General features: G+C 44.1%; 1 protein-coding gene across 2 annotated transcripts in view; it reads right to left on the bottom strand.

Moving 5' to 3' along the window:
* ZCCHC24 (zinc finger CCHC-type containing 24) overlaps positions 1–10,386 on the bottom strand; it is a 111,326-nt gene extending 100,940 nt beyond the window's left edge. The window contains exon 1 of one of the 2 annotated variants that reach the window (XM_027460142.3): positions 9,551–10,386. In XM_027460142.3, coding sequence (XP_027315943.1) covers positions 9,551–9,790 — 240 coding nt within the window. In that variant the 5' untranslated portion in view covers positions 9,791–10,386. The remainder of the gene's footprint in view (positions 1–9,550) is intronic. The other variant, XM_027460141.3, reaches the window with a different exon arrangement.
* Positions 10,387–21,220: the final 10,834 nt, after the last annotated feature.

Here is a 21,220-nt window from a genome sequence, read left to right as displayed (position 1 = left end):
ACCCACAGCCACATTCTGTTAACATCTCTGTTTCCTGCAGGAAATCTTGTCTCAATCTGACCTACAGTTTGAAAAACAAGAGTCAGGTTTCCTTTCATTTGGTGGGTCTTTTGACACTCCAAACATAAGAAAAATAACACCCGGAAATAGATATGTGCCTGTTTAAGGCACACTTAGGAAAGCATTTACCTCCTGTGCAGCTCTTACACGATGAAAGGTTCTGCTCAGAAATGTTCAGTTTGGGTTAAATAGAACTTTAGGTCTGAGACACTTTTGTTTATATCATTTACATTCAGTAATGCCTTCTTGGCACAGAAACCTCTGTGATGGCTGCCAAAGTTTAAAAGAGGCAAAGCTAAGGTCACTGTCAGAGGTAGGAACAATACATCATCTGCCCAGAGTGGGCCCCTCACAATGTGCTTAGGGCCTCAGTTTCTGCACTCATGGGAAGACAAAAACTTTTCCTAAATTGAATATAGTGAAGAAAATAAATTGCTTCCATCTATTTGCATGACAGGCTGGAATTTCATCTTGCAGCTCCAGCTTTTGGATAGTTTTATCTGTATCTATAGCCACCCTCTGAACCAGTTGTTACACAGCATAGCTTCAAGTGTGATCTAAGCAAGCGGGTATAAAACTCCACATTCTGCTTCAGATAAATTATAAAAATTGAGTGATCTAGTTTCAAATTAGACTTAAGGATTTTTTTTTCCCAGGTTGTGTTTGTTGGGGTAATGAAGATGTTATTTTATTAATTTAAATTGCAATGCATTTTGGAGGAAGATGGTTGTAAGAATGCCTCCATGTTTCAAGGACAGGCCCCCGATGCTGAAACCCTGTTCTCTTACAAGCCCTTATGAATCCCTCTTTTCAGGATGCAACATGTGTACAATAGGTCCATTGCTTTCCATTCAACCACAAGTATCCACAGCCCTGATGAATACACACGTATAGGTGCCTGGCAGGCTAGCTTAGTGCAAAGAGTCAGTCTCCTCCTCCCAAACACTTCCTATTTCCCTGCTACAATCTCCAACAGGTTTAGAAATCTGGGACTCCTGGGTTGGCAAGAGCAGCCTGTGGGAGCAAGATGATCCCTCTAAGATGTTTGCTTGGTTGGCAGTTAGCTGGATGAGATGTAAATATAGACCACCAGATTCCTGAAATCCTTCTTCGGCATTGCACTTGTGTTCATTCAAAAGAGACGCCAAATCCTGCTGTGTCCTTGGAGTAGCTGGGGGTGGTCTTTTTATGTAGCACGAACATATTTCTGCTTCAGGTATGAAAACCAGAGCTGTAGATCTCACAGAATTTCTCTGGACTGTGAGGGTATTTGCTTATCTTCAAACTGAACCTTGAGAGACAAAACGTATCTCCCAAGATGCAGGTTTTGGAACACCACACAACAGTTCTCCAAGCAGTAGCAGTTGTCAGTGGGTATGGAAGAGCTAAGAAAAAGGCCTACAAGAGGCTCCTCAAAAACCCTCCTTCTCAAGCTATTGGGACTTGTTAGTATTTGCTCACACCAAAACCCAAGACAGAAAGAAATGGGCTAGGCTTGTGATTATGTTAAAACTTGACAACTTAAAACCTACTGAGACTCAAAACAACTATGCTGGCCTGGCTAGGCAACGAGAGACATAGACAAAACCCAGTCCTCCTAACTTTTCTGAAGTGAATCTCTCTGTAATTTTAGGTTCCACTTCTAGTAGAAGTAGGTTCTACTTTAGTTTTCATTCCTAGAAGAAACTGATCTATGTTGTGACACTTAGGAAATACCATCTGTCTGAGTTCTGTCAGAATTGCTGGAGGATTTGAATAGCTTTGTAAAACTTAATCAGTTCCTTTGCTCCGCTATAACTCCTCTGGAACCCTGACAGAAACTGAAGAAAACTGCAAGGAAGCAAAGACTTAAATTCTTTCCATTTAATTTAATCATTTCATCATGGCTTTCTAAAAGAGGGAGAAGGGCAATGCAGGAGAGTGGCAAACTGGGCATCAGGCAGCTGGCAATTTCCCTAGGGGAGGAAACTGAGGACGGGTACAAATATCAACTATTATGTTTCAGAAAGCAGCCCAGAAGCTTTAAGGTGATATCCACTATCACTTCTTAGGCATCGTTTATATCCATGCATCTAGTTTTGATAACAAAACACACTTGCTTTTGCCTCTTTGCAGTTCCTTATCAGTGTTGTATGATAAGCTTTGTAATATCTGTGCTTGGGTCTTCATGCAAATGCACGGAGTCAGAATTTAAATGAGCAACTTAAATTCAGAGTTAGAAAATTGCCTTGCATTGATCCTCACCTAGTAACTGTCAGTAATGTGATCTCTTCTGAACTTCTGTAACTCCTTGCAGTGGTGCTGTTTCTTCTGTCTTGTACAAATCCACAAAATCCCCAAAACAAAGTTTAAATAAATAGTAGGGGAAGGGGAGTGACTTTGGCTTTTGGATAAAACCATTGTTTTGTAGACATCTGGATTTCCTATTCATTCAATGCTTTTCATAAATATATTGGTTGATGTCAGATTTGACTGATTGTCTGTGCAGTTGACTGGAGAAGCATCTTCCTTTTCTGAGTAATTGAGTCGATGTCGAAGGAGCAAAAGAGGAAGGGATGAAAAATCATTACCCAACAGTTATATCACAGTTACATCACCCCTTTGTTTGGGTGCCTTGGCATGGAAGACACTGTAAAATAACTGTAACTGAGAAATGCACGTATAAAATAGAGTTGTAATAGGAATCTTGCATGCTTTTGCCTCTGACTGTTTGGGTGGGGTTTTTTGTTTGTTTCCCTGCGTGTACTGCCTGGCAAACTTTTCAAGACATGAACGTATTTCTGAGACCAAAAGCAAATGCCCATGCTCTTCTTAGTTACAAGTTTGCATATCCCAAGTGATCTGTAAGAGTTGCAATAATTTTCAACTAATTGGGAAGAATACATATAATTGCTCCATTTTCCATTGCTTTTTTTTTTTTTTTAACAATTGGATTAAAAAGAAATCAGTGGTAAAAAGAAGGCCCACATCTCTCTTCTGCATGACCTGATGTAAGTTTAGCAATTAATATTTTAGCTCTTGCCAGCTTTTCAAACACAGTTCAGCCTTTGATGTGATGTTATGTGGCTAAATACTTGTGCTGCCATGAAGCAGAAGCCCAACTATAAGTCACATTTGAACAAGGTAACACTAGAGGCAGAGCAGATGCACTGCAGAGCTGCAATAACATTGGTCTCACGTGTGGGGAGGGTAAGGAGGTAAAGAGGCTCTGGGTACTGGGTTAATACCAGCGTATCTTCACCAGCAGCTTGGTTCCATTAGGTTTCTGCTCGTCCTTGTTTGGATAAAGAATCCCAAGGAAAAGCAATGCAATTGTACTTAGAATGCTTAAAAGTTTAAAATATGTCCTGGCATATTTTAGTAGAGAAGTCAAAAGCCATGCCTAAGGGATACAAATGGAAGACTAATTTGTATGATCACTTGGCTTCCCACTTCTGAAAATAATAAATACATGTTGTATACGATTCCTTTTCATATAACACCTTCATGGATGTAGTTTGTTCTGGTTTTGGTTCCACTCCCTGTCCCAAGCAAAAGTGCTTTCCAAAGACAGAAGTAGCAAAACAGGAGGCTATGGCTGCAGAAGTAGCAACAGAAGAGTGGGAAAACAAACAAACAAAAAAAAGTGCTTCTGGGCTTGAAACTCGCCTTAGCACTCACCTGAATTTTGCATTTTACAGCGCGCATCAAACTCGAATTGAAAATGCAGTAGCTGCTAGATCTGAGACTTTGAGACCACAATACAGCTGGGGGTGTGAAATCTGTACTTTCTGTGCTGAAGTAGCGCTTTCAAAACAGCTTTAGAGATGGCTGCACAGGAGGACAGAGGCTGACATGCTGATACCCCAGAAGTTTGCTGACTCACAGAGGTTCAGCTCTCTCAAATTCCTTGCAAGGAGCAGTGCAAAAAAGAAATGCACTAGACAGTGCGAGTACCAGTGTATGTTGTGATGCATGTATACAGAAGCAATAAAGTTTTAAAGTTTGAATCATATGCTTTGCATGCTGACAGCATAGACTTGCAGGGAGCCTCTCATCTTTAAAAATGACTTATTTTTTTTTAATAACCTAAGCCCATTATAGTTAGCAGTAACGGTCAGGTGTCTTAGAAATCACAGGGATTAAAAACAATGTTTTGGATTGATTACTTTAGTTATCTGACAGCATTGTGCTAGTATTTCTTTCACCTTTGTAGGCAGTTTAGTGACAAGAAAACAGAAGGAAGTACATGTTGTTTTTGGTTTTCTTTTTTTTTTTTTTTTCCTCCCCTTTTAAATACCATTTGTAAAACCACAGAAAAGCCAGAAAAGCCTTTGCACCCGGGGAGGAGGCAGAAGAGAGAATGCACCTGAACTGCCATGCAAGTTCTTGAAAAGCAGTCTCAAAGTAGTTGACTGTCACTTTACATAGCCACAAGATATCTGTAAAGTGCCATCATACTGAGTCAGAGAGCAGACGGGCCTCCAACATAAGAACTGCTGAGCTATTGCCTTTCCAAGTTAAGTTTAACTTAAGTTTCAGTTTTAGCACTTAAATAAACAATAATGAGAAAAATCAAGGCAAGGAGATCAATCAAATGATAATCACTGTTATTGATGGATGTTTTAAGAGTAATTTACAGCTGGCAGTCTTAGTGGAATGTTTAATTATTCCATAACACACTTTTTTCTCAAATATGTGAAATTCTTACTACTTTAAATTTATCTAAATGACTTTTGTCAGGCCGCTCACATTTTGAGGATGTAGATATAGTTGCTAGATTTTATTTGCAGACTTAGCTTTTTTGTGTGTATGTGTTTTTGAAGTAATACTTGAACTTTCTCCTTTTCTTAAGAAAAACCTAAATGGTTCAGCTTGAGAAATAGTAACATCTAATACTGAAAATGTAAAGGCCAATCAATGCCAGTAGCCAGACTCTCTTGCTATTGCCTTTGTCCAGGTAAGAAAACCTTACTGCAGGAACAGCCCTGTGCAGTGTGTTTGATGCTTTGTGATCCTACACACTTCGTCTGTGCTAAAAGTAAATCTTACACTTACTGGGAGAATAAGTAAATACAGGAACCAAGACTTTTTTTGAAGTTATTTTCAACATGACTTCATCTATTGAAGGCAACCTATACACTGCGCTACGTTTAAGGACACTTCAGGAAGAGGAGAAAGATAACTGTAGTTGTTGAGTCTGCAATGTAGAAGCAAGGAGTCCAGTCTGAGCAAGCTTTGTGCTGGGTGGATCACAGATACTCTCTGTGCTGGAGCACCTAACGACTGGCCAGAGAACTAGGGGAGTCAGAAGTGTCCCAGAGCATAGGGCCCTTTCTGCTAACCCTCATCTCTGCTCTGTTTGCTCTAGGACCTCACCAGCTGCGAGCAGCTTCACACAAGGTGTTTTGTCTCTTGCAAAGTGTTTTGTCTTTGAAGTCTTTGTTTGTGGCTGTTGAGATGGCAGTTCGCTTAGTGGGGCACTGACCTGATCTTGTATGGCAATCCCTGTATTACTCTGATACTTAGAAGATGGGAGAACTCATGTTGGTTTTTTTGTTGTTGTTTTTCCTTACTGTTACCCTTCAAATTAGTTCACCTAGGGTAAAGAAGAGGTCTTTGTGATGTATTCAGCTAGTTTGTTTGCCAAAACTTCTATGAAGGACAGACAGGAAAAAAGGTTGTTTGATAGAAAATGTATTTTCTGTAGAAATGCTATATTCCTACCACACGTCTTCCTGTTCTTGCAAGTGTTTCATCATTTATTTATTTTTTAACAATAATATACATGAATGTCATTGTCTTATTAACCTTTCATCTTTAGAAAGCTGCTTCACAAGCTGTACTGATCCCAGTGCTGCAGACCTGCTTATGTTCCACTGGGTTTCATCAGGATTTGCTGTAGTATAGGCTCTAACTTCTTTTTCTTTAATTCCCCAAATTTTCCTTCCTGAGGGAGTGATCTGCACTTTAATGCAGCCGATTGAACTAGCTCATGTTCTCTCATTCCCAGTTAGTTCCTCTCTTGCCTGTAAAGAATGGATCTGCAAGTCCTTGAGTCAAAAACATGAACTGCTTCTCAAAAACATGGATTGTTTTCTAATCCCATACATGCAGTTATTTGGGCTTAAATAAGACCTGGTTTGGATCTGCTGTAGAGGTTTCTGGAAGGAATTCCCCTCTTGGAAAGACATGCGAAGCATTGTACGTGGGTAAAGAATTCGCTAGGACATGGGCTCCTTCTTGTGTAAATATTGGCCTGTTCTGGAATTAGCACTTTATGTTCAAAGAAACAAGTTTGATTATAATATGGTAACTTGGAGTTAGTTGTAGCTGTCTCCTCTTGACCAAAGTCAGCACTGATTTAGTAGGAAGCCTACTGTGAGAGTAGAAAAATGCCATATGACTCTATTGCCCCATTATTCTAGGTTTCTCAATTATACCACGCAATGACACAAAGCCACAGTTACCTGGCTGTGTCTCAAATGCCTTAATTCCCATGTAACCAGCCTCACAACAAAACCTCAAATACTTGGCTCTGACGGATGGTGTTATAATGAGGGTGGAGTTGGGTTCAATAGCCAATTTAATACATCTTAATGTTCTAACATGCTTTCGTTTCATATCTAGGACATTAAATGCTGCAGTAAAGTTTTATTTAAAGCAGGTCTGTTTTGCAAAATGAGTCTTGCATATGGAACAAAACATTCATTGTCGCTTTACTGTTTAAACCTTTATTATTGCTTCTTTTTCTGGGTACAATGGGCTTTTATGCACCAAACAGCTGTGTTCATCATGTTTATTTAGAAGGCGTCCATTGTAGTGGAAAAAGTCTGGAGGACAAAAATCTTGGTGAAGTGCAAGACTACTCTGTGGGTGCTGGCCCTTTTTTTTTTTTTTTTTCTGCCCAGTTCTTTGGTCAGCATGCAAGTCACATACACAGGCACTGCCATGCAGACTTGCAAACCCAGTATAATAGCAACTTCTCACGAGTGCTGTCTCTTATTCCAAGCAATCTCCTCCAGAAAATTTTCAGTTGCAAAGCAACCTACGGGGCGCATAACTATTTTATACCCTGTGATCCTACCATTTCTCAATCTGGTGCTATTTTGGCCTCTCATTAGGTCACTTTCCAAATATTGTATACAGCTACTTGTCAATCATTGTCACAGCCCAGCTCCAGGATAAGCCAGCCCAGGACAAAACTGGGAGGAAAAAATGCCAACCAAAGCAAGCACTGTGCAGAAAACAGTCAACGCTTTAACTGTGGAAAGCTACGTGTCTTCCAAAGATAGCACAAGCCCACTTGATGCAAAAGTAGCACACAACACTACTGCTCCCCAAAATAATTTTACGCAGTCAAAATACTTGGTGTACGCTGAATGGCATCCGCAAATAAACAGATGTTAGAATTTCAAGAATTAAGAGCATGACATTGTAGGGAACTCGTGTGGCTCCTGCCAAAAAGCAGTCTAGCTTAGTTTCTGGAAAGAACAGGACATTCAACATATTGACAGAACATTTTTTTGTTGTTGTTGTTTTGAGTAACAGTATCTCTAACGCCTTCCCCTCAGTGAAAGATGCAGAATAAGCAGACAGCATCAGCCTGGGGACTAAAATATTCCCTCACTTCTTCAGAGCTCACCCAGTGTGCGAGTGTGCTGCTGTGCCCTGAGAGGTGGCAGCGTCCCCTTCCCTCTGCACAGACCCCCTCCCTAAGTGCGAGCCGCGTTAATGCATAGTTCAGGTGAAGACTGGAAATAGAGAAAAGTGTCTCTACCAGCAGGGTGGTCAATGCTATTGTTGCCGCAGGCTGGAAAAGGAACAAACTAACGTGCTCTGTCTTTAAAGAATATTAATATCTGCATAGAATCAAATGACTCCTTATTTCCTGCAAGCTCACCAGGCTTTCTGCAGAACTGGTGGCTCTCAGTGGCTGTCACTAGTACACCTCAGGAAACAGGAAAAGGTGAAAAGGAGTCGTGTGAGGTGGCACCCGTATGCTTCAGAGGGGTGGAGGGGAGCTTGGTGCGCTGCTCTTGGCCCAGGGAGCCTGAGGTGGGGCTGGCCAGTGCCCCTGGGAGGTGGCCACAGCTGGGGGAAGCCCTGGCCTGCCGGGAAATGGTGTTCCAAAGGAAGGGGTTTTGGGAAAAAATGGAAAGAAATGTGAACCGAGGGGGAAGAGGGAGAGTGTGACAAAATGATTAGCTCCTACTCGCAACGGGTATAGTAGAAACAGAAAAAAGAACTTAGAGAAACTTCAGGAAAACTTTCTCAGAGACTGTCTCAGAGGTCTGCATGCATCCTTCGTGTACTTTGTGTGGGTGGGTTTCTGTGTTTGTTCTTTCTTCTTGTGAGAAAAAGGGAGGAAAATGAGGACCTGCTGTGAGCGGGGTGCATCCCGACGTTTGGAAACGCGGAGCTGAGCGGTGTCCCGCTCTTCAAAGAGGCCATGTAGGCCAGTCCCGGACTCTTACCGCTACCTGGAGAGCACAGAGCTCGTCAAAATCCCCGACTGGTAACCAGTGGGTAGGGAGCTGGGGGCTTGTGTTACGCTCCCTCTTGGCCTTTTAGCAAAATCACTGTGTTGTGAAGTCTGCGTATATTTAAACCGGGTATGTTAGGCTTACTGAGGCTGGGTGCATCAGCCCGGCTGGGTTTTGATTTATATACTCTCAAAAATAGTGTCAGTGTTGAGACTGGATGTGCTTTGCAAGATTCTGAAGGAAGAAATGATTTCTAATTAAGGAAAAAAGTACGTGTGTGTGTGTGCGGCTCTGGCTGTCCGCTGCTAACAGCTGTAGCACCGTGACTGCTGGGGAACTTGATTTCTTTTCAAGTAACAACCCCTTTGCTGACAGAAAAGCAATAGCTATTTTGGCCGAGAACACATTTTAAACCTCTACTGTGACTGAAACGGCTCCCAAATGTCCCTGGGGGAGTGCCGCCGCGGGTCGGGCGCGCAGCCCCCCCAGCCCTCGCCTCTGGAGGCCCGAGGCAGGAGCCCCGCGGCTGCTGCTGGGGGGGGACCTCCTGCGGGCGCTCGGCCCGGCCGAGGGAGCGGTGCCCCCTGCAGCGGCGAGGTCCCTCCGATGCAGAAGTGCTTGACCTCAACAACTTCCTGCGCCAGGGCGCTCCGCAGTGAATTGTCTTTGTGTGCCCTGCGCTTTGGTTGCTTTCCTTCCCTCTGCTTTCCTACGGGCTGCTCCGCGCCCGACGCGAGGCGCGCACAACTTTTCCCCCAGCTCGCAGCCCCCTCCTTCCACCCTCGCCCCCCGTGCCTACGGCTACCCTCGCAGAAGTGATTTCAGCGCGGATTTGAGGTGTCGGGGGGCGGTTTCGAGCCGTCGGGCCGCCCGTAGCAGCGCTTTTTGCCCACCCCCCCCCGGTGTCAGCCGGCGGGCGGCCGCTCCCCGCAGCGTCCCCGCGGCCGGGCCGCGAGCCCGGGGGCAGCCCCGGGGCGGGCGGCGGCATCATGGCGGTCGGGGCTCGGCGGGGGCCGCGCACTCACCTCGCTGCGCTGCAGCTGGAAGAAGCTGTTGAGATAGCTGGAGCCGAGCGAGGAGCCCAGCTCCGGCGGGCTCTTGGTGTAGCCGAGGTCGGGGTGCTGCGAGGAGGAGGGCTCGGGGCGGAAGGCATCGAAGGCGCTGGCCTGGTGCGTGTCTTGCAGCGAGAGATAGACCCAGTTGAGGAGCTGGGCGGGCTGGTAGACGGACGCGGCGCTGGTGTCGATGGCTGACAGCAGGCTCATCTTTCCCCCGAGCGCGCCCGGCGGCGGCCGGCTCCGCGGTGCCGCTCCCCCTGCGGGCGCTCCGGCTCCGGCCCCGCCGCCGTCCCCGTCCCCGCCCGGGCCGCCCGCTGCCGCCCGCCTGGAGGCCGGGCCGGGGGCTCGCTGCGCCCCGCGCCGCCCTACGGCCCGCCGAGCCCGCCCAGCCCCAGCCCCAGCCGCAGCGCTCGGCGCCCCACCGGCATCGCCGCGGGCCGCGCAGCCAACTTTCCGCCTGCCCCCTTCCCTTCGCTTCCCTTCCCTTCGCTTCTCTTCCCTCCCTCCGCCCGTCCCTCCCCGCCCGCCCCGCTATCTGTCTTTATTCCCACTCCCGGGGCACCGCCGGGGAGGAGCTGCCGGCGCTCCGGCGGCGGCGCCGCGCCCCCACGGGCCTCCCGCCCGCCAAGGGGGTGCGGGGACGGGGAGGGCGCCGGCCGGACCCCTCCTGCCCCCCGGGGCTTCCCCTTCGCTGTCCCCTTGCCCCCTCCCGGGGAGGACCGCGCTCGCCCCGGGCTCCGTGCGGGGCTCCCCGTCCCTCCCCCGGCTCCGTGGGGGAGCGCCCTCCCCGCCGCACCGCCGTCGGGGCAGCGCTGCACGGCGCGGCGCGGGCAGGGCTTCCCAAAAAAGGCCGGCGAGCAGTGCCCGGCTCCCTCGGAAAGCCGGGGAGGTAGCCCCGGGACGCGCGGGAGTTAAAGCGAGTAGGCCTTTTAAGGAGCCTGGTAGCACAAAAGGGGATGATGGATGGTCCTGCGCTTAGGAAGGAGCCCGAGTGGGTAAGCTGGTCCTTACAGCCCGTAAACATCCCCGCCGCATCGCCTGCGGTGGCTGGAGCGGAGTAGGGTAGCTGCTCGGTGCGAACACCACACCGGGAGGTTTTAAAACAAAAGGTGATTGAAAGACTCGAGCAAGGCTCCTTGTGCTGTTTCCTGAGTTGCAGAAGACCAGCACAATCTCTCTCTCGGAAAAAAAAAAAAAAAAAAAAAAAAAAAAAAAAAAGCCTTACTTATTTATTTATTTATTTATTTAAATCTGACCTTTCCAACATCAAAGTTGGCATCCAGGTTGCCATAATGAGCCATACGTCTCTGTTCAGAGAGAAGAAAAATGGCCCTTCTGAAAAGGCAGGGTTGTAAGCCGTAGAAAATGCAGGTCAGCATACACACAGCAGACAGCACTTTTTGGTTGTCAGCAGCAAACCCAAAAGATGGATGCGTTTTACTTCTGAAAGCTGTAGTTAACTGCACAGCTATCTGCCTGCAAGAGCTAAGTGAAGGTGTGAGGACTGTAACTTTCCCCAGCCGCAAAGCAAGGTCGAGTTTGGAAAACTGACAGCAAGTTAAGCTCCTTTAATGGTGCTTACATAGAGATAGATGGATATTTACCGGGAAAGTTCTCGCAGTGTGAATGCAATTTGCTCATTTATAAGCTCTCTTGTTTTACAAGCACTTTGGAGCACATCTAAATATGTGCATATCAGCACGAGAAGGAACAAACTACACCAGTGCAAAGGGCCTCTTCAACTGTCTGCAGCACAGATCATAACAACAGCAGAACTAAATCAAAGCGCACCCCCAACTCAAACAGTTGCATGAGGTATTATTCAAACAAAAAGTCTGAATGAGGTTTAATCACTTAATAAATTATGGATGAGGATTTTCCAGGATTTGCTGGTAAATGGTAAAAGAAGAAATACAGATTGTATTTGAGGAACTTGCCTTTCTGGCAGATGGTGACAGAGGAGTCAGGATATGGTAGAAAATCTAGGAGGGGGAACTGGGCTGAAGCTGCTTGATTTGCAGTTGTGGACTTTGTTTCTGTGAGCATGCTAATTCCTTCCTTAAAGACAATTTCAATTTTTATCACTTCCCTCTTTTACTTGACAAATTAGAGTATATTTATTTTTTATTGAACAGCTCCACTGTTTGTCCTTTTCAGAAGGATGCTGTGAAGCTCCCAGGAGTTCTGAACAAGCAGGAAAGGCGATGTAATGGGCTTTACAAGTAGTATATGTGAAAATATAGAGTGGCTGAGGTGATAGAGTGTTTAGGAATAAGTGGTTTTGGTATGTTTAGGTACTCCTCTACAAACCCAATGTAGTCCTCCTCGGGGCTGGTTGGTTGGATCACTTCAGGCACACAACACAGTGAAGACTGCAATGGGGCGAGGGAAGGCAGAGCTGCGGTACGTGCGCTATGGCTGCTGCATCCAGAGGTGCACCAGCCTCCGTTGGCATTTGGGTATGTGCATTCTGCCAGATGCATTTGGACGTCTCAAGTTCTTTTAATTTACTCTCTGTGGTAGTCCTGGTGGCTTCTAGTACCCATGCAGAGGAATGAGTGAATTGAATGGGTTCTTTATTCAGCGTGTCAAGAGAGACTGCAACTGCCTCCGCTCTGAATAGCTCAACCAAAGAGCACTTGTACGGAGGGGTTTGGTTGTCATCCTGGTCTGCTGCTCCGGTTTCTTCTGGAAAATAGCTTCCAGGCATTCTTCCTCTTCTTCTGAATTTAACACCACTTTTATCTTAGCAAAATGCTGCTACCGCAGTTGCAGATGTCCTGTTCTCCTAAAGATGGTAACTTTTTTTTCGTTCCAAGTCCACTCTTTCTTCACCTCTAGAAGTCATAGGTCAGTGAGGAGGGGATGGGTGCAAATGGTCAGTGTAGCAGATGTATCACAGTAGAGAGGAAAAAAAAAAAAAGTTGCCAAGATCAGTGTTGTCAGTTGTTCTCTGAAAGGTTTGTTGTGAAAAACTATCCAGTGGCTACAAGGTATCTTCAGCACGTGTTGATCGCATAGGGCTGGAGTATAAACAACACCACCTGTATAGATTACGCATCATCTGTATGGTGCTGAAACAGTTACTTATTTATCCTCCTGGTGTTACTCATGAGTATTGCTAGTGAAGCCAGAAAACAACTGGAACTGTAACATGAAGCTTTAAATGGCTGCATGGCTTACATGACTTGGGTAATAGTCCTGAAAGAGGTCAAAGTTAAACACACGGAGAGGATCCATCATTTTCACCTCAGTCCTATTCCCTAAGCAGCAGGTGACCATGTAATTTATTAATGACCTTGTAACCACTCACCTTAGCGAGCTGGACCTCTTGCAGCTGCTCTGTTCCCAAGGAATCTTTGCAAAAGCGAGGAACATAATTTCTGGCCAGGACTCTTTTCATTAATCTAAAGTAGTCACGTTCCTTCTTTCGGTGCTCATACCTTTAGATGAAGTCAGCCTTTAAACTGTTCTTCAGAAATATGCGTTTGTATTAATTGTTTGTGTTTTTTGTTTGTTTGTTTTTTCTTTTCTTTTCCAAATGATATTCCATATTTTAAAAATAAATGTACTCTAATAGATGTTTTGGATTCTCATTATTTTTAAAGAGTTCTTGGTTGGAATTGCTGTCATCTTAGTTTATCTCTGGGTTAGATGGGGCTCCAAAAGGGAAATAGAAGGAATACCTAACACTGACAATCAGACTAGAGAGCTTGAACCCATCACTGGATTCTCTGTTTTGTGTAAGCTGGGCATGTGTAATGCAATGGGTCTTTCAGCTCTAGCATGGAAGGAGTATCCCAAACTGAATGTTTTTCATGTGCTAAGGCAGAGATTCTTATCTTATTATGAAATAATTTAGCTCTGCTATGGAAATAGCACGTATACGCTCTTCAGGTTATGAGAAGGCATTTCAGTTTTACAGCCGTAGAACTGTATAAGTGCATCTGCATGTGGTGTGATGAGTTATGGAAGTTACAGATGCTTGTGCTTGCTGCATAGGTAAGACGCTTCTGCTGCCAGAAACAGAACAGCATAAATCAAAGTTCATGAAATTGAGTCTAGGAAGTGCATGCAGTTGTGTTTGTTGCACCACGTAATTTTGCAGCTATCCCAAGGCCCAGCTGCAGCCTAGTGTCCAGGTACAAAAGTCAATATTCCCATTTTCTTCTGCTGGGCAGAGGCAACTTAAAGTACCTTCCTCCTAGAGCTTTGACATAGAAGGTTCTGGAAACGAATGAACATGAATTTATAGCTTATTCACAGGCAGACTTTTAGTAAATACATACCACATGCAACAATGATTTGTTGTGGGTAGTGTGCCAAGCACAGTTCCTATAAGACTGTCTCAAACCACAAAGTGGGTAATGGGTGTAACAGATCTTCTCGGAGCGCATGGGTTTTGCACCTGGCCAGTTCATGGTTTCAAGTCTCAGGGCCTCCCCACTTGCTCTGTGTTCAGATGTCAGTGCATTGCTGAATAATTGCATGAAAAAACTGTGGCAGATATGAGCAGCTGTATGAGAAATATTGGGTTTGGATTTTGTGTGTGTGTGTGTGTGTTACTTTGCCAAGCAGGGGTTTCTCAAGTGCTCTGTTTATTTTGCATTAAAAGGCAGGAGGTTCTCGCCTCTAGTACTGACCTAGAAGTTCAGCATCCCTGGCCAGAACTGTGGCTGAGGCATCTTATCCCTTTTATTTAGCCCATCCTCGCCCCTTGCCCTTGCTTGACCCAGGAGTCCCAGAGTGTGAGGAGCCCAAGGAAGGGAGCAGAGCAGAGAAGGGCAGCAGAGGTTAGGGAGAGAGACCCGGGTGCAGAAGCAGCCCCTCTGCCCTACCTGAAGAAGCTGCTGCTGGTGGTATCATGTAATACTGCACTTGTCACAGAGACTATCACTACCTCCTGCTTCAGCATTGTGCTCTCACCAGTTTCTTTTGAATACCTTCCTTATGTACCTCGGATTATCAATGATTTTGCTTTTTCTGTTATCCCAGGTTTCCATTTGGATGACAGAGCAAGGATTTAATTTGTTCACTGGAGTACATGCTGCTTACTCGCTGTGACTCCTGGGGCTGCGCTGAATCTAAAGCGGGCATTGCTTGTGTCTAGCACTCACCCTGCTCCAGGAAAGTTTGTTTCCTGGTTACTTCCAGTTGACACAGTATTTATATCAGAATCGGAAACTCTCCAAGGAGGTTTCAGGCAGTTCCTTACGTAAAAGGAATGAACTGCAGATGCTTGAAGATGAGATTTCTTTTCACGTCCCAGTATTTGGTCCTTTGTCTCATGCAAGGTCTCAATTTTTGCCTCAGTCAGCAGACCTCATGTGTCTCTGAAATTCTCTGTGATTGCCTAGAACTCATCTGTCCTACATCCCCTGGATTTGAGGTGTCTGATGCCAGCAGGGTCTGCTTACAGCTCTGGACAGGCAGAAGCTGTCACCTAGCATCATCCCGTCAAGGGCCAAAAAGTCATCAGCTTTTATAGCAGATAAGTTGCTTGTATGTTTTGGATAGACTTACTACATCAGCTCCGGTGTATGATTTTATGAGGACAGTTATGTCACTGCAGGCATAAATAGGGACTGAGCAACTCTAATATATATATATAAAAATACGTACTTCTGTCAATTAGCAATAAGAATAACTGCTTTCTTGTTTTCTTTCTTATTATCGTGGATAAGAGAGATCAAGTTCTGTTGTTGGATGTTTGTTTTGCCTATTAAGGTGAAACTTTATTTTTATGCTCTGTGTGGATCTAGACACCTCAGCAGGTGCGTTGTAAGGCTTTGCAAAGAGGAGACTGGTATCAGGCTGCGTGCACTGACCCAGCGCTGTCCCATGCAGTTAGAGTACCACCTTCTCCTCTTAGAGAGACACTAGCAGGCTTGTTCAGCCCTCTATCTTAAAGGTAGCTGTTAATTTAAAGGTGTTAACATGCACCACCTGGTCCTATGAGGCTGGGATTAGTCAGGCATATCATTAGCACTAATAACTTGTTGAATGAAAAGTAAAAATGAAAGCTGAGGAAATCAGCTAGGGCATAATTGCTCCAAAATTAACTTTCCACTGTTTCTGCCTTATGGAATGTCCAATGTGCCAGGAAATATGAAGAGTGAATGAACAGATGATGTATTTCTTGTCAAACTAATGAAACAGGTGTGAGGTTTATTTTTCTGCTTTTAATATTGATTGCACCTTGTTTTCTGCCCCTTGTCTCAAACCAACCCATAGGCACCTTCTGCAGCTGATGTGTCCACCTCGCTGCTTCTGCCACAGAATCCCTGTCACTGTAAGCCTCTGAGGAAAAAACACTTTCTCATTTGTGCTTTCAGAGATGCTTCTAAAAGTATGTAAAATAATAATAATGAACTGCTTGGGTAAACAGGGACATGGAAAAACCAGGGGATATCTGTTATAATCCTAATACTCACTTTATAGACCACAGAAAAAGGTCTTGCTTGTTCTTATGTTGGAGAAATATAAAGGATAGATAGAAAGTCCCATTATAAGTCTTTGTTGTTTTGTGATGGCTTCACTCTACACTGCCTCTGAGGAAGCCCCTTTCAGGAAGGTGGCTTTAGCTCTGCAGCATGCATGGCATGGTGATGATTGTTGCAGGTGGTACATGTTCCTGCCATTGCCAAATTCCAGCTTCAATAATGGCACGGTTATGTATTGCTGTAACACCGAAAACATTTTTCCCATCCCTCTGCAATGATTTTTGTAAATGAATGCTGCAGAGAAATGGTATTTAGCAGATTTATTCAGGTCCAGAGAAAGAAAAACAGTACTCAAATGAGCCAATTTTTTGGTTAAATTAATTTTGAATTAATGAAAATTCTCTTACAAAATATCTGTATTGACAAAACTTGTACAGAAAAATCTAAAACAAACCTGTTGAGTCTCTGGGTTCTGGAAACCCATCTAGGTTTTCTAGACAAGGAAAAATGTTTGGTTTAGTTGCATTGGAAGAAAACAAAACAAAACAAAAAAAAAAAAAAACACAAAGGAATTTGTTTAATGCCACTTTTAGTAAATATGAAATTACTGACCCTTCTATCTGTCTTTATAGTTTGCTTTTATGTACTCACTGATGGGTTTTGAATGAAGGACGACAGAGTACTGAGTGAAAGTTAAATGTTTTTTTGAGTTGTTAAATGGTCTCTGTTCATCTTTGCCTTCTTGGGTTCAGAGAAAAGGAGAGTAAGTTAATATCATGTTTAAAAACAATGCTAGAAATGAGTGGTTATCTACTGTTTTGAGAACTAGGAAATTGCCAAGCACAGCTTACTTTCAATGAAAGAGACGCACATGTGTTTTCCCTAGTTGGAAAATAGGGGTGCAGGGTGTTGTCCCTTGCTGGTGAGGGTCAGAGGGGTCTGCAGAAAAACTCTGTGTTCTAGTTAATCGCTGGTGCAATGTCCTCCATGCTATTCATTTTGCTTCCAGTGTGAACATGTGCATTTTGACTGTATTTGTATCAAAACATAGCCAAGTGCAGATGACAAACATCCACACTGAGGCACAGCACAGGAAGGGGTCATGCTTTTCAGCCAGATTCTTTCTAGGTCACCAGTGACTTGAATGAAGATGTCAGTATCCCGCATCTGTTTTCCTATCTTTCCAGATGTCTTGAGGTGAGATAAGAGGATTCATGCAGCTAAGAAAAAAACTTATCTGTATTGTGTTCTTTGTGTGTCAGCTAAAAAGGTATCGGGCCTCCCCTGGCAAACTTCATGCTATGAAGAAGTTTCACTTGGCTTGAACTTACCTATATTTAGTAAAGGATATAACAATATGCTAGAAATAATATCCTTTGTTTAACTTTTTTTTTTAAACCTTTTCCCTTGGTGATCTGAAAATATGACTGTGCTGCAAATGTTGCCAAGGTTATGATTCCCTTAAAAATCTTTTGAGAAGAACTGACAGTGACAACTAATATCCTCAGTAAAATGTTGTGGTTTGGCTTTGATTTGTGGTCGACTGTGGCTGGAGTGGCAGCTGGAGGTGCAATTTGCAGAAGTACTTCCAGAATTGCCATTCGTTTTCGGTTGCCGTCGGACAGCTTGAACTGGGTTCAGGCTTGGCTTGATTCTCTATTTGAAGGCACCTGGATCTCGTACTTTTTTTGCACTTCAAAGGTTCTCTTGTTCTCTCCACCATCATAGCGACGTGATGGTAATTCTCTCAGAAAGGATAGCTCTAGAAGGCCAATAAATAAATAATTCATGGCCTCCCCCCGAAGATCTGCTTTCTGGATAGCTTGAAGGCTGTATGTTAGCAGGAGGCTTGGGTTACATTGGGACATTTTTAAACTGACAGTCACACTTTTAAAATGAACAATTGTTTTTTTATCATAATAGCAGCCAGCCTGAAGGACTAATAAATTCCACCGAGTTACCAGAGATATAGCTTAGTCTCCTTGGAATCCATAATGCATTTTTAATCGGACTGTTATGGCGCCGTGGTACCTGCATATTCCATTGAAAGCCTGAAAACCATCCTGTTATAATTCAATAGAAATCTAAAGAGTCATATATCCTCCTTGGGTTTCTTGAGTTTATTTTCTTGGCTTGTCATAACTCCCAGAGACTGGGGAAAAGGCCTCACTCTTTTCGACTTGCTTCTTTAATTATTTGCATTCCCTCACTGATTTTGCCTTATCAGTAAACTCTTTGTTCCCTCTCTTGCCCCGTAACAATTTGTGTGCTTGTTGTTTTGAAAATCTGTTTGGGAAAGTAACCCTCCAACCCGAGTGGTGGATACTAAATAAGGTTGTATCTACTCTAGCAAGTACTGTGGCAATTTTTAAAGGAAGGTCAATGGACACTGCACATTTCAGGCTTTTTTTCCACAGAACAAGATCTAGTTTTGCTATCTAGACTGCATGCCCTCTAGCAGTCAGAGCACATTTCAGCACAGGCTTGTATTTAGGGCACATTGTATGTGCTTTGACATGTGAATAAAAACAGGGCAAGGGCAAACAGTCAAAAGATTTACAACAGGAATATGAAAACGCTTAAAATGTTGTTATAGCTGCTCTCTAGGTGCATCTACCTGAGAGCAGTGCATGGACTAGACTGTTCCTGTGGCATGGTCTGGAGAGCAGACACACTATGCTTGTATTTCTTCTGTGATAGTATCGGGACTAATGGCAAATTCCTGCCTTTCCCTCTCCCATCTACCCAGGATGGATTCCAGCAGTTTTCCCTCTTTTGTGGGTTTCTTCAGTTACACAACTCCTTGTTTATTTAGTTGTTGTTGATGTTTTTTTTTTTAATGCTCTCTGCCCTATGGAGGTTGAAAGGCTCTCAACTGAGCATTACTGTTAGCAAAAGTTTCAAAATGCTCAGATGTCCCTTCAGTGTTTTTGCAGGGCTCAGAATACTTTACGAATGGTTGTCATACTGGCATCCCAGTAATCACAGAACATTTCCATGACGTGGTACCCCGAACAATTTGTCTTCACTCATACTTCTATGTTTCGTCCATTACATAGCTTATTCTGCAAGGCTTCCAAAGGGATCCATGCTACCAACAGTGGCCCAGCTTAGTTCCCATTACCACTTATTCTCCTGGAGTGGAACCAGAATCTGCTTTATGTGATGCAGAACACCAAACAGCAATCAAGTCAGGATTTTGTCACTGGGGTGAGCCAAGTTACAACTAGCAAGGGTAAAAGAAAATGACCCTATGTCATTCTCTTCAGGTTCTAAAAGTAATCACAGAGTCATTTAGGTTGAAAGAGACCTCCAAGATCATCGAGTCCAACCTCTGACCTAACACTAACCAGTCCTCCACTAAACCATATCCCTAAGCTCTACATCTAAACGTCTTTTAAAGACTTCCAGGGATGGTGACTCAACCACTTCCTAATGATCCTCAGCTGAATGGTACTCCAGAACTACTCACTATTTTATCAATATAAAATAAGGGTGAGTGCACCCACTAGCTGTGTGTGTAAAACCAGCTCTGTAGTTACTTAAACTCGCACCAACTGAACAACTTGACCCGGGATAGCAGTGGCACCACGGCAGGCAGAGCCAGCCAAAGCTCTGACCTAGAATTTTGTACTCCAGCCACTAAACCACATAGCAACGGTTTGATGAGGGTTCTTTCACAATGGGGATGCTGGAAATACATTCGCTCCCTTGAAAAAATGTTCTACATTTGGGATGCAAAGTTCTACCCTTCCTTTTCCTCTGAAACAAGAACAATACACAATAAAAAAAATAAAATAAAATCCTAGACAGCTTGTCCGCTTCTGAATTTTTGTTTTGTCCTCTTTAGGGGGTTGACTAAAATCTGGACACATGGTGAATATTTCTCCTTCAGGTCATTGAACTGTTTACCTTTGAGCTAGCTTCTGCCTCTTTCTAATGAGCTGATTTGGCTGCTAAAAGCGCTGGCACTCCCCAGGACTGTGAGGACAATGTCTTCTGAACTGGTCCCTTACCCTGCTTTGCAACACAAGATTTAGGGAATGGTTTTCACTGTTTATTGGGACTGGGATTAAGAATGGCTGTCTCTTGAGTGGCAGGCACTACTTGGGACCTATAAAAGTCTCCCTTTGAGTTTTTCCTTCCTTTTCACGCTGTTCAGACAGTGTTGGAAAGTTGCACCTCTGTTAAGAGTGAGAAACGACAGCACTGCAAAGCAGTGACTTTAAAGAGCCTGGCTGTCTTTTGGCACTTGGTCGTTCAGGATGGGACGCGTTTAAAACCTTAAGCCCCCCTTCCAGCTGTCTGTGGAATACTTGTGAAAAACAAAAATAATGCTTTTCCTATTTTTCTTAGGGCCAATTCTGTCTGTTACTATCAACTGTCAAGTAACTAAGTGGTGTAATCTAGCGCTGAAATCCTTGCATGCTAAACTGATCACCAAGGGAAAGAAAACCAAAATGCTCAGCCATGGCTTGGACTCTGGGCAGTGACTTGGGTTTGCTTGGCCACGCGTGTGCTTGTGGCTTTCAAGCATCTGCCCAGGCTCTGACGTTCCAAGGGTAAGACAGTGATTTATTACAAGCTTTGCACTTTAAACAGTTTTTCATGTAAAGTTCTTCTGTTAGTGTCCAACTTCTCTTGCAGCTATGTAGGTACAGGCTTTGTTAGAAAGGGGTATTGCTATTTCTGTGGGATGTTATTTAAAAACTATAGATATATTTAAAAAAAAAAAAATAAACCATCCTAGCTTGTGATGAGTGCTTTGTTTGCAAACCATTTTGCTACATCTTACCTGGAATATCTCCAGCTCCTTTTTTTTTTTGCAGCTGCTTGTGACACATTCCCAGCACTATTAAGCCACCTTTTTTTCCAAAAAGAGAAAGGCTCTGGGTCTGCCATAATTGCTCCCAGCATCCTGACTCTACCTGGAGTGCTTCCATCTCCTGGAATGAGTCCAGCGTCTGCTCTGCAAGCCACAGTGTGCAGAGCTTTGGTTGTTAAAAATACTAAAGACTTGCTTTCTCAAATGTACCTGTATAAGAGTTCAAGCCTTGACAGTTCTTAGTAGTGTATGACACAGTTTTATTTGGTTTTGACTTCACACTTGATTCCATTAACAATTAAATTAAAAAATGTATCTTACAAGGCTGATAAATCTTTTCTTTAATAACTCTAAGCCTTATCTTTTTGC

The sequence above is a fragment of the Anas platyrhynchos genome, chromosome 6 (assembly GCF_047663525.1).
Source record: "Anas platyrhynchos isolate ZD024472 breed Pekin duck chromosome 6, IASCAAS_PekinDuck_T2T, whole genome shotgun sequence".
Classification (NCBI taxonomy): Eukaryota; Metazoa; Chordata; class Aves; order Anseriformes; family Anatidae; genus Anas; species Anas platyrhynchos.
This window is presented reverse-complemented; position numbering and strand designations above follow the sequence as displayed.